At 50.8% G+C, this 12475-nt stretch overlaps 1 protein-coding gene across 1 annotated transcript; it reads right to left on the bottom strand.

Annotated features, from left to right (window-relative positions):
• Positions 1-2325: 2325 nt before the first annotated feature.
• HSBP1L1 (heat shock factor binding protein 1 like 1) lies at positions 2326-7239 on the bottom strand. The gene is made up of 4 exons (XM_032293803.1): positions 7041-7239; positions 5680-5746; positions 4425-4519; positions 2326-2688 (listed from the first exon to the last, which is right to left on the bottom strand). Exons 1-4 carry the CDS (start codon positions 7089-7091, stop codon positions 2677-2679), a joined length of 225 nt encoding a protein of 74 aa, XP_032149694.1. The 5' UTR covers positions 7092-7239; the 3' UTR covers positions 2326-2676.
• Positions 7240-12475: the final 5236 nt, after the last annotated feature.

The following is a 12475-nucleotide window of genomic DNA, read 5'->3' as shown; positions in this document are numbered from 1 at the left end:
ACACCATTTGTGTTGGATTGGGGGCCACCCTGCTCCAGCATGGCCTCATATTAACTAATTACACTTGGCAAGGATCTTGTGTCCACAAAAGTCACAGTCTGAAGTGCTGGGGGTTAAGACTTCAGTATATAAATTTTGGGGTTACACAGTTCAACCCATGACAGAATCCAAAGGCTTATTCTTACTTTGGTTATAAAAACGGTACAATAAACTGTTGTTTAGAGCTTTCCCTTTAAGGAGTAGGAGATCTATTTTTTAATTTTTCCCAAGATTGTATTTGATGTAAACATATTTTCTGTAGAAGCCATGGCGTTTTCAGTTCTTATAGTTAGAAGATTTCCTGATTGGCCGGGTGTAGTAGCTCACGCCTGTAATGCCAGCACTTTGGGAGGCCAAGGCAGGCAAATCATAAAGTCAGGAGTACGAGACCAGCCTGACCAACACGGTGAAGCCCGTCTCTACTAAAAATACAAAAATTAGCCAAGCGTGGTGATGCATGCCTGTAATCCCAGTTTCTCAGGAGGCTGAGGCAGGAATATCGCCTGAACCTAGGAGGCAGAGGTTGCAGTGAGCCGAGATCGCACCACTGCACTCCAGCCTGGACAACAGAGCAAGACTGTCTCAAAAACAAAAAAAAAAACCAGAAAAGAAAAAAGAAAATTTCCTTATTACAATCTCAGGTTTCTCTTGTGCCCCTCACCCTAGCAGTGTGGATGGCGTTGGTTGGGATCTTCGTGTCCCATCTCAGCACGCTCATACTTTGAAGTGAAAGTGAGGGAGGGCAGAGATGGGGGGCCCTCTGACCTCAGACCCAGGCTCTGCCTCCACCGAGTGACCGCAGGCAGGGTACCTTCTCTGAGCTTCCATTTTCTCCTTGGTAGAGGCAGATAAGAGTGTCTGCCCTGCACACAGATGTAAACACAGGGAAGCACATGGTGCTTGCTGGGCACAGGAGTGGTGCACAGGGCTCACTGCTGTCAGTAGATTGATTGCTGTTGTGAAAACAGAGGTACTTACAGAATGAAGCACATTTTTTACACATGTAAATGAGTGTATGCTTTTTAAGTGGATTTAAAATTCAAACACAAATCTGCAGTTTAATCTCCCTAGTGCTGATTTTTCCATGTATGAAGTAGGAGAGTGTAACACCATATCAGAGTGAGGAACTAGGGAGAACATCTAAGTGACCTCGAGAACCTGGCATGGAGTAGACACTCAGTATTACACTCCTCATGTTTCTCCAGAGAGGTGAAACATGGCCAGTAAGCACACAAACAGACACTCAGCATCACTGCTTTTTAAGATGTACAAATCCCAGAACCACAGTGAGATGCCACTTCACACTCACGAGTTCGGCTAGATTCAAAAAGGGGTCACAACAAGCATTCGCAGGGATGTAGAGAAATTAGAGCCCTCACACACTCCTGGTAGGAAAATGGTAAAACAGGCAGGCAGATTGTTGAAAAGTTAAACATGGACCTGGTGCAGGTGTCATGCCTGTATTCCCAGTAGTTTGGAAGGCTGAGACAGGCGGATTGCTTGAGCCCAGGAGTTCTCAGCCAGCCTGGGTAACCTGGTGAGACCCTGTCTCTACAAAAAATACAAAAAAAAATTAGCTGGGCATGGTGGTGTGTGCCTGTGGTCCCAGCTACTCGGGATGCTGAGGCAGGAGGATCACTTAAGCCCAGGAGGTCAAGGCTGCAGTGAGCCATGGTTGCACCATTGCACTCCAGCGTGGGCAGCCAAGCAAGACCCTGTCTCATGAACATGGTGTTACCCTTTGACTCAGCAGTTTCATATCCAAGAGAATTGAATGCATATGTCCACATAGCAACTTGTACACAGAAGCCAAAATGTGGAAACCCAAGTGTCCATCAACAGAGGAATGTTTAAAATGTCCATCCAAACAATGGAATATTATTTGGTCGTAAAAAGAAAAGAAGTACTGATACATGCTACAGTGTGGGTGAACACAGAAATCATTAGGTTAAGTGAAAAGCCCGTTGCTGCATATTGTGTGATTCCATTTATACGGCTTTTCTAGAACAGGCAAATCCATAGAGACAGATTAGTGGTTGCTTCAGACTGGGAGGGAGGAAGAATAGGAGGTGATAGCTAGTGGGCACAGCTTCATTTTTGACATAATGAAAATGTGCTTACATAAGAATAAGCATAAAAAGAAAAAGTGTCCTAAGATTGTGGTAATGGTTGGCACAATTCTATCAAAACCCACTGATTTGCATAATTGGTGGATGGTATATGAATTATGTCTCGTGTCAGCTTTATTGGCTGTTACCAGAAAACATTAAACAATGACATTCCACATTTGTAAGTTTATCATGATTTATTGTAAATGTGTTGCATATTGTAATATTCTGCCTGGGACTGCCATAACAAAATACTTCAGGTTGGGTGGTTTAAACAGCAGGAACTTGTCCTTTCACAGTTATCTTGTCTGGAAATCCCAGAAGGTGCCAGTCTGTGTGATTTCTGGGGAGGGCTTTCCTTGACTTGTGATGGCCACCTTCTCTGGTGCAGCCAAGGAGGTGGCAGGCAAGCCCCTGGCGTCTCTTCTCAGAAAGACAAATCCTGTTGGATGAGGGTCCCCCTCTCAGGACACATGTAACCTTAATTACTTCTGTAGATGCCTCATCTCCAAATATAGACATGCTGCAGTTAGGTCTTCAGCTATTTAGGGAGACATAAACGTTCAGTCCGTAACATATCAGGTGTAGTATGTTTGTTAACCCTTGATTTTAATAACCTTTTCATTGGTGCTCTGTGACTGCAATACAGTTGAAATCATAATGATTTGGACTCTGTCTCAAGTTTATCTCGTCATGTACCTACTGTCTACCTTGCCCTGACCTAAGTGCTTTGCAATTTTCTCAAAACCTTACAGCCACCTACCAGGTAGATACTTTGCAGAGAAGAAAACTAAAGCTTAGATTTCCCAGATTACAGCCAGTAGCAGAGGATAAGATTTTGAAGCTTGGACCTGCGTGGCTGCCCAGCCTTGCCTCATCTGTGGCACTGTAGTGCTGTAGTCAAGTTGCATTAACTAGTTCTCGGGCAGCCAGTGATTTCTGTTTCCTGTCTTCCCAGGATGGCTCTAGGCAAAGTCCAGAAATTACCTGTGGCAGCTAACTCAGGCAACAAGCCCCTAGGTACGGAATAATCAAGTTCCCTAGAGAAACTGGCAATATGTACACAAAGAAATAAACAAGAATATCGCAGCACTGTTTGGAAACAGTCAAATAGAAAGTAGATAATCAGAGGACAGTTACGTAGCACTTAGCGACTGACCTAGAGCTACACATGTCAACATGAATCAGCACTGAACAAAAAAGCAAGGGGCAGAAAGCTGCATAGAGTGTGGGGCCACTGACACTGCTTTAAGACTTTCAGAATAAATGTCTGAAGGTGAAGATGCCAGTGTATCTGCAGGAGACTTGACTAGGTGTCTGGGGCAGATTGCCTCTGCTCTGAACTCATGCAGAGAAGGCATGAGGACTTCAGTCCAGCAGAATCAGAGCACTGCCATCCCTGCCTAGGCAAACAGACCACACCCCAAAGTTAAAGTGCAGGGTGATTTCATGGCTCACCAGCTTTCTGACCTGGAGGTTCAGAGGGTCCCTGGGAAAGCATCTGCGTGGGCACAGGTGGGAGGACCTGCTCTGCGTGGGCGCTGTTCTGAATCGTTTTTTTCTACGTCGTCTTTACTAACAGCTTTCAACGTGCCTCTGATCCAGCATTCTTTTGTGGCGTGTTTATGTTCAGCATCAGAAGCTGTGAGAGTGCCTACAGCCCTCCCACCATCCTCCCTGTGGCCTTCTGTAAAGTGGTCACGGCTCTCAGCGTCTCCATGGACAAAAGGCATCCTATGAATGTGCAAAGCATGTTGAAACTCTTGAAATTCATTAACTGCAAACAATCTGAGCAGTACTGGGTTGAAGGGTTTGTGCCCTGGCGCGGTGGCTCACGTCTCTAATCCCAGCACTTTGGGAGGCCGAGGCGGGGGGGATCACTTGAGGTCAGAAGTTCCAAGACCAGCCTGGCCAACATGGTGAAACCCCATCTCTACTAAAAATACAAAAATTAGCTGGGCGTGGTGGCACATGCCCGTAGTTCCAGCTACCTGGGAGGCTGAGGCAGGAGAATGGCTTGAACCCAGGAGGTGGAGGTTGCAGTGAGCTGAGATCACACCATTGCACTCCAATCTGGGAAAAAAGAGAAAAACCCCCCCCAAAAAAAAAAAAAAAAAAAAAAGGAAAAAGAGCATTTGGAAATTTAGTCCTGGCAGTTTTCATGCAGCACAAAGGCAGTAATTCTCATAGTGAACAAATATGGGATTGTATTTTTCAAGGTGAAAGCAATCAAAAGATATGTAAAAGGCTGACATAGTTTCCTAATAACGACCTTACCATTTGTTCTTTCATAGAATTTTCAATGCCGGCTTGCACCATTAAGTCATTGACATTCTTCTGTAAGTCCTCAATGCGATTTCCCATTTCTTCCAGTGCAATGTTAAGGACCTCTGCACATAGAGCTGGCGTGCAGGGCAGCCGAGGTGAAGCCAGGATGCCCTCAGAGACCCTGCCTCCCATGGCACCTGCCGTTCTCGTGCCCATGGCAGAGCCATGGCAGATGCAACTTTTAAAACGAGGGAATCAACGACAGGCTTAGTGTCTGTGCACATCAGCTTCTTTCCCTGAGTTTTCCTCAGTGTGTCCCTTTAACTTTTAAACTGTGAGCTTTGAAAATGTGGCTCCCCTTGGTTGGACATGGACTTGAGGATAGGAGATTGTCTGGTTTTTTATAGTCAAACTCTGGGCATGTAAAAATTAATATAATGGAAATTAATTCTTTTTTGCTTCTTTGTGGGGTCTTGCTGTGTCCCCCAGGCTGGAGTGCAGTGGTGTGATCACAACTTACTGCAGCCTCAAACTCCTGGGCTCAAGTGATCCTCCTGCCTCAGCCTCCTGAGTAGCTGGGACTATCGACTGCCACCCAGCTGAAGTTAACTCTTTAAAAAACTAACATTCATATGGTTTAATTTTATCATGTTTAAAAATCATTTTTGTTCTGGAACCCATTTACAAAATCAAAAGTTGCAAGCACGCAATATTTAAGGAAGACATTTAATTGTGTTGCATGAGCTCAAATTGGGCAAGTCTTGGGGCAGTTGTTACCCTTATCTAGATTTGTTCCAAGTCCAAAAAACATTCTATCCTAATTCTGTTTGTTTTCATGTTACTAAGAAAAAACAGTGAGTTGCTGAAGTTAAACTAAACAAAAGAAAGTTTGGGAGAGCCGTTTGTGGTATCCTGTTCTGGAGCCTGCAGCGTTGTGTTTTGCAGGGTCTGATTCCCTGTGAGGGCCTGTGGCCGAGGGTGCATTGTCTGGCTGGGGACTGATGGGAGCCCCACTGTGAAGTGTTACATGCTGTGCTCTTGTCCTTTATGTTTGCTGCACAAAACATCCTGTGTTGCCAGTCAAGCAGGAGCTTTTGCTGCAGGTAAGGGGTAATTAATGCATCAGGAAGCCACAGAAAAGCACACATGTAAATACTGGGAAATCCTAAGTAAACTATTATCTACGACTAGCAGGCAATGAAGAGATACTCTGATAATCTACCAGTCCAAAAGCACAGCATTTGTTAAAGGTAGAAAAGGATATTTCTGAGGTTTAATGTTGCAGTCAGAGCTTGAAAATGTTCCTGAAGTTCTTGAAATAGATTTTCTGCCTGAAAAAAATAAACCAAAGGCAGCTGAATAAATATTTACTGTTGGCATATATGACTTTTTTTTTTTTTTTAAGTCTCGCTCTGTTGCCTAGGCTGCAGTAAACTTCTACCTCCTGAATTCAAGCGATTCTCCCACCTCAGCCTCCCAAGTAGCTGGGATTTCAGGCACCTGCCACCATGCCCAGCTAATTTTTGTACTTTTAGTAGAGATGGGGTTTCACCATGTTGGCCAGGCTGGTCTCCAACTCATGACCTTGGGTGATCCACCCACCTCGGCCTCCCAAAGTGCTGGGATCACAGGTGTGAGCCACCACACCCAGCCCACATATGACATTTTAAATATCATGGGTTAGACCCATCCATAAATCTGTTGACTTCTGACAAAGGTGCCAGGCTGTTAGATTCAGAGGGAAAGGAAAGTCTTGGCAACAAGTAGCCGGGTGCCAGAATCATGAGAGGGCCACGTGCAGACTGAGCAGGGACCCATTCCCCTCCTCACACCACACACCACGAACGAAGGAGGATCACACGCCTCAGCCCAGAGCCAAGACCAAAGCGAGCAGAGGAGGATGTAGGAGAAAAGCTGGTAACCCTGCGCATCTCAAGAATTCTTCAGAAATTACTGACCAGGTTACACACAAATACCACCACTGCTACTAAAAGCGTTTCCTGTTTATATACTGGTTTGTAGTTTACAGATTGACGTCCCACACCATTCATGGTGTAATTTACTCCTCACACCCTGTACTGTGTCCAGGGTGAGATGAGAACAGTGAGGCTGAGAGGCACAAATTTCTCCCAGTTGGGGGTTCAAGATCCCAGAGAGCCCCACGTTCCGGGGTGTGAACCTAGAACCCCGTGGACATAGGACCGCTGAACCATGCCAGGGCTTTCTACGTTTTTCAGGAAATTTAGGTTCAGGCTTGCATAAGGCCCAACACATTCCTTCAAATTCCAGGTCCCACAGCCCGTCCTCTTGTGGGCCTGGAACTCTCTTGGCAAGTAGGAAGGCCCGGGGGCAGGAGGATTTCCAGGAAGAGGCGGGAGCCCTGGGCGCTTCGACACTCGTGGGTCCCCTCTGAAGGGACCTTTGGGCACCCTTTGGCCCAGCTGTTCCCCCACCAACCTCGATCTCAATGTCTCCCAGAACTGCTGGGTTCCCCACAAGATCTCAGGTCCCCACGAAGACTTCAGGGCACCCCCAGCACTGCAGGCTCCCCCCCTCCAAGGACCTCAGGACACCCCACGACCGCAGGGGCTACCCCAGCCAGAGAGGAGCGGAAGGGGGGCTCACCGCGTCCCGCAGCGCGCGCCCGCCAGGAGCTTCAGGGCCCCGCGCGTCCATGGGATCCCGGATCGGGGGCGTCAGCAGGGGATCCCGTGGGTCGCCTGGACCTGTCGCGAGTTCGCAGCAGCTGAGCTCCGCGATTCCCGTGTGGGCCTCCGGGACGCCTCTGGCGGGGCGCGCTGCGTTCCGGGGCGGAGGCGGAGGCGGAGCCGGAGCGGAGAGGCGGGCGCTGCACCTACAGGGACGCGGCGCTTGGTCACTGAGGGGCCGCCTCGGAGGCCAGATCCGCGCTCTCGTACTCCCCGCCTTACCGAGCCGAGCTCTCCGGACAGCCTGGCAGAGCCGCCTCACTTAGGAGGGCCCGTGGGCGCCACTGGCCACCTGCGCCTCCAGAACGCTCCGCACGGGCAATGCCTGGGCCTCGGTCACCCCTGCTGCGCTATCCGGAGACCGGGCTCGCTCTGCGACCCAGGCTGAAGTGCAGTGGCCACCGCGGCTCCCCGCAGCCTCGACTTCCCTGGCCCAGGCGATCCTCCTGCCTCAACCTACCCAGTAGCTGGGGCCACCGGCGCACGCCACCAGGTCCTGGTGGCCTGTTTTTATTTTTTGTAGAGATGGGATCTTACTACGTTGCCCAGATTGATCTGGAATTCCTGGGCTCAAGTGATCCTCCCGCCTCGGCCTCCCAAAGTGCTGGGACCGTAGGCCTGAGCCACTGCGCGGGGCCTTCCCTGCCTCCTTCACACCTGAGTTGTGGCCGACCTTCCAGGACGGTGTTTTTAGGGTCACCTGTCTTGCTGTGGTGTCTGTGCCCTGTGCGGCACTGTGGGAGCAGGGCTGTGTCTGGTCACCCCAGCATCCCCAAGGCCCAGCCCAGTGACCACACCTGGAAGCACTGGTGCCTCAATGTTCGGATAAATAAAACGCGGCCACCCAGCACCGCCGCTGTGGCCCGACCGTCCCCACCAGATTACCTCAGGGCAGACGTTCGCGGCCTGAACCCCGGACAGGCGGTGAGTCCAGGCCACAGTGCCCAGCGAGGAGCGGGTGTCGGAGAAACACCCCGGAGCAGATGTGAGAACCCCCACGGAGAGCAGGCCCTTAGCACACATGACGCAAAGAGCCAGAAAATTAGCTCAAAGCAGCTTAGGGACGGAAGCGCGCCAATCTCTAGAGCTGTGCTGCTGCCCACGGGTGCCCCACATCTGAGTCCGAATAAACTCGCCTACTCGCCAAGCTGAACTCCGTCCATTCTCTGGTTTCTCGGAAACTCCCACTTTGGGAAAAGGCTCTAAATGTGATTCTCGGTTTTTCTCCTTACACCTGGTCATCAGGAAAATACAAACTGAAGCCACAATGAGCTCCCACTTCACCCACCAGCATGGCTAGAATCAGAGACAGACGTAAGTAAGGGGCGGGGGGTATGGGGACTGTGGCCCCGCCCGCAGCTGCTGGGGCTGCGACAAGCTGCAGCGCTGTGGAAAGTTGGTGGGTCCTCAAAAGTGAAGCAGAGTTTCCACAGGGCCAGCCGTGCCACCCCAGGCATATGTCAAGAGAAAGGGCAGCGCGAGTGCGCACAGAAAGGCGAGCACAAATTCTGCAGCAGCATCAGTCATGGTCAAAGGATGGAAACCACCCAACTGTCCGCACCCGGACACGAGGGTAACGAAATGCACGACCACACAAAGGAGTGAGGGAGGCACTGACGCAAGCGTGGAGTGGATGGGCCTCGAAGACAACGCCGGTGGCAGGGCCAGGCAGGAAGACCCCGGGAGGTCAGTGCAGGCGCTCGGAGAGCTGGAACAGGCAAGGCCACGGAGACGGGAAGTCGGCTGGTGTTGGCGGGGGCTGCAGGGACGAGGCAGAGTGCGGAGAGGCTTACGGGGTCCGGAGATTCCTGCCGGGGAGTACGGGGAACACGAATGTTCTAAAATTACGCTGTAAGAAGGTTGCACAACCCTGTGAATATGCCGAAACCCGTTGAATTATTCCCTTTACATGGGTGGATTTTGTGGTATGTGAATTGTATCTCAGCGAAGCTGTGAAAATAATTTTCTAAAAGCCTGGCCATTTTGCCACTTTTTGTGTCCTTTTAGCATCCCCCTCTTCTTTTCTGTCTTTGAGAGGGGCTGAGACACAAACGCAGTTGTAGGGCCCAGTGTGGACGGCTGAGAAAGCCGCGGTGTGGGCGGAAGGTGGCTGCTGCGCTCGCCTGGACCATTGAGGCCCCAGGAATCCTGCCCGACGGCTTCTGGCTTCTGGGAAAGCAGGTGTGGGCGGCTGCTGAGGAGGAGGAGGAGGCGGGGCCCCGAAGATGCCACCGTGCAGGGTGGGCGGCCTGCACCCAGGAAGGTGCCGCTGGGGACCCAGGAAAGCCTGCCTGACATGGGGGTAAGGAGTGTAAGCCGGTGGAGTTTCCATCAGAAACACACTTCAGGGTCAGGGATCAGAGCTCTCTCAAGCTAACTTAAAGGAAAAGCAGGAAATGATTCATAGAGAGAGGAGGCAGACACAGAGAGCTGGCATCAGCCTCTCCAGGCCCTTCAGAGGGTGCTCCTCTCTGGAGGCAGGAGGAGCTGGGCACTGGTGCCCCACGGCAGGGCCACGACAGGGTTTCTCATCAGCCCACAGGCATGAAACCAGTCAGACTGCCCTCCTTCCTTCCAGAAAGTTCTAGAACATCCACCCTTCCGTTGCTCTGCAAGCACTGAGCCCGAGGCCGGCAACTTTACTCCAGTAGCAGCCCAGCATCCAGCTCATGGCTTCACGGGACGGTTCCCTCATGGTGGGGACCCACGCATATGCAGGGGCTTTCAGCATCTCTAGGGCAGGGCTGCTCCTCGTTCAGGCAGGGCTGGGGCCACAGAGCTCTTGACCGCACTGAGCTCACCAGTGATAAAGTGCTTGGGGCATCTGCGAAGGCAGACTGGTGTTGGGACTTTGGAGAGCTTGTGGGCACCCCGTGGAGCCCGTTCAGATGTTGACTGGCTGCCCCCAGGTGCAGGTTCAGGCTGCGCATCCTTGCCTCACGGGCTATGCTTTCCGAACTAAATGAGCAGGGAGCCCCAGCGGCCCCCATGAGCCTGGAACTGGCCATGCAGAAGACAAGAAGAGCCTGTCTGACCTGGGAACACCTCTCTCCTCTCCACACAGCCTTGGTCACGCTCACATTGGGCCGTCCCTCCAACCCAGCTGCTCTTTCAGGTCAGGCTTCTGGGACATCCTGAGCAGGATCACCCAGCACTGCTGCACACAGCAGCCCAGGCCCCACCGAGCACGCCTGGGGGACTGGGGAGACGACAGGACCGCCTTTCTTCTCTTTCTTTCTTTCTTTTTATTTCTTTCTTCTTCCTTCCTTCCTTCCTTTCCTTCTTTCTCTTTCTTTCCTTCCTTTCTTCTTCCTCTCTTTCTTTTTCTTCTATTTTTTTAGATTGGGTTTTGCTGTGTTACCCAGGTTGGAGTGCAGTGGTGTAATCATAACTCACTGTAACCTTGAACTGGGCTCAAGGGATTCTCCTGCCTCAGCTTCCCAAGTAGGTAGGATTACAGAGGCACACCACCATGCCCAGCTACTATTTTTTATTTTTCTGGAGACAGAATTCTCCCTATGTTGCCAGGGCTGGTCTCAAACTCTTGGGCTCAAGCGATCCTCCCACCTCACCCCCACAAAGTGCTCACCTTACAGCCATGAGCCACCATGCCTGGCCAAGGACTGGCTTTCAAACAAAGCTCTTCAGCTGGATCTGATGGAGACAATCCAGGACTACCCTTCAGGAAGCAAAGCTTCAAGAAGCCTTGTGGGCCCACCTAAGAAAGGAGAAGGGGTCCCACATAGGGGGGCCAGGATCCCTCACTGAGCTGGGAAAACAGAAGGCTCAGGGGCTGGAGGTGGCCATGAGGTGGAGGATCATGGCAGTAAGCAAGAGAACCCACAGGGTGGGAGGTTGAGGCACGAGAGGCATTTCTAAGGCAGATGCTGGAGGTGGAGCCATTGCAGGAGGTGGCAAAGTCCTCCACGTGGCCAGAGGAATAGGTGGTTGGGACATGCTGGAAACAGATGCTCAGTGCCACCGAGAAAAATTAGTACTGGAAAAAAGGATCTTTCAGCAAAGTGATTCTTTTCACTTCCTGCAGAAAGGGGACTCTCATAGCAATCTTGCCATGAGAGTACAACGAATAAAAGAAGGCAGACGTATTTATTTCTTATGCATTTTAGGTCGTCCTTACTGCTGTGTCTCATCTCCGTTGGCTGGAGCCAGACCTCACAATCTAAACTAAAACCCGATTGGCTAATAACTTGAAATGTTTCTAAAACGTAAAAGCAATGGAGAGCAAAAAAAGGAAGTCCAAATAAGGAAGGGGCCTAGGCTGCAAGCAGGGACCTGCCTGTGAGCATGTGCAGCACAGATGTCTTGGTTAAAGTACAAGGACATAGATGTACTACGTGCCTGTGAGCATGTCTAACAGCTACATAGGATAGGGCTTCTAGCAAAAAGGCAAGAAGGCTTTTATTTATTTTTTTATTTTATTTTTCTTTTTTGAGACGGAGTTTCGCGCTTGTTACCCAGGCTGGAGTGCAATGGCGCGATCTCGGCTCACGGCAACCTCCGCCTCCCGGGTTCAGACAATTCCCCTGCCCCAGCCTCCTGAGTCGCTGGGATTACAGGCACGCGCCACCATGCCCAGCTAATTTTTTTGTATTTTTAGTAGAGACAGGGTTTCACCATGTTGACCAGGATTGTCTCGATCTCTTGACCTCGTGATCCACCCACCTCGGCCTCCCACAGTGCTGGGATTACAGGCTTGAGCCACCGCGCCCGGCCAAGAAGGCTTTTAAAGAAAGTGTTTAAAACAAACTGTATATCTCTATATATAGAGAGAGAGAGAGACGGAGTGTCACTGTCTCACCCAGGCTGGACTGCAGTGCAGTGGCATGATCTCGGCTCACTACAACCTCCGCCTCCCATGTTTAAGCAATTCTCCTACCTCAGCCTCCCGAGTAGCTGGGATTACAGGCATGCACCACCATATCCAGCTAATTTTGTTTTGTGGTTTTAGTAGAGATGGGGTTTCACCATGTTGGCCAGGCTGGTCTCGAACTCCTGACCTCAGGTGATTCACCCACCTCAGCCTTCCAAAGTGCTGGGATTACAGGCGTGAGCCACAGTGCCCGGCCGAAAGAAACTACTGTTTCTAACAGGCCAGGACAAAGTTCACTGCAGTGAGGGCATCAAGACCCAGGTGGTTCAAACAGCATATCTCAGGCTCTCTGGCCACAGCACCCAACCCCCGGGGGAGCTGGCCTCTCCAGAATCTACTCACAGCTTTTGCCAGGGCTGAGAGTCTTCAGTCTGCATTTCTAGGAGCCCAGCATACAGTGCCGGTGCATGCTGAGAAGGCTTCTCAGCGCTGGGTCAGCGAGGAAGTCGGTGGATGCCAGT

Source organism: Sapajus apella, unplaced genomic scaffold (assembly GCF_009761245.1).
Source record: "Sapajus apella isolate SASKATOON/1434 unplaced genomic scaffold, GSC_monkey_1.0 scaffold30, whole genome shotgun sequence".
Classification (NCBI taxonomy): Eukaryota; Metazoa; Chordata; class Mammalia; order Primates; family Cebidae; genus Sapajus; species Sapajus apella.
The sequence above is the reverse complement of the archived record's forward strand: the minus strand, read 5'-3'. Positions and strand labels throughout refer to the sequence as shown.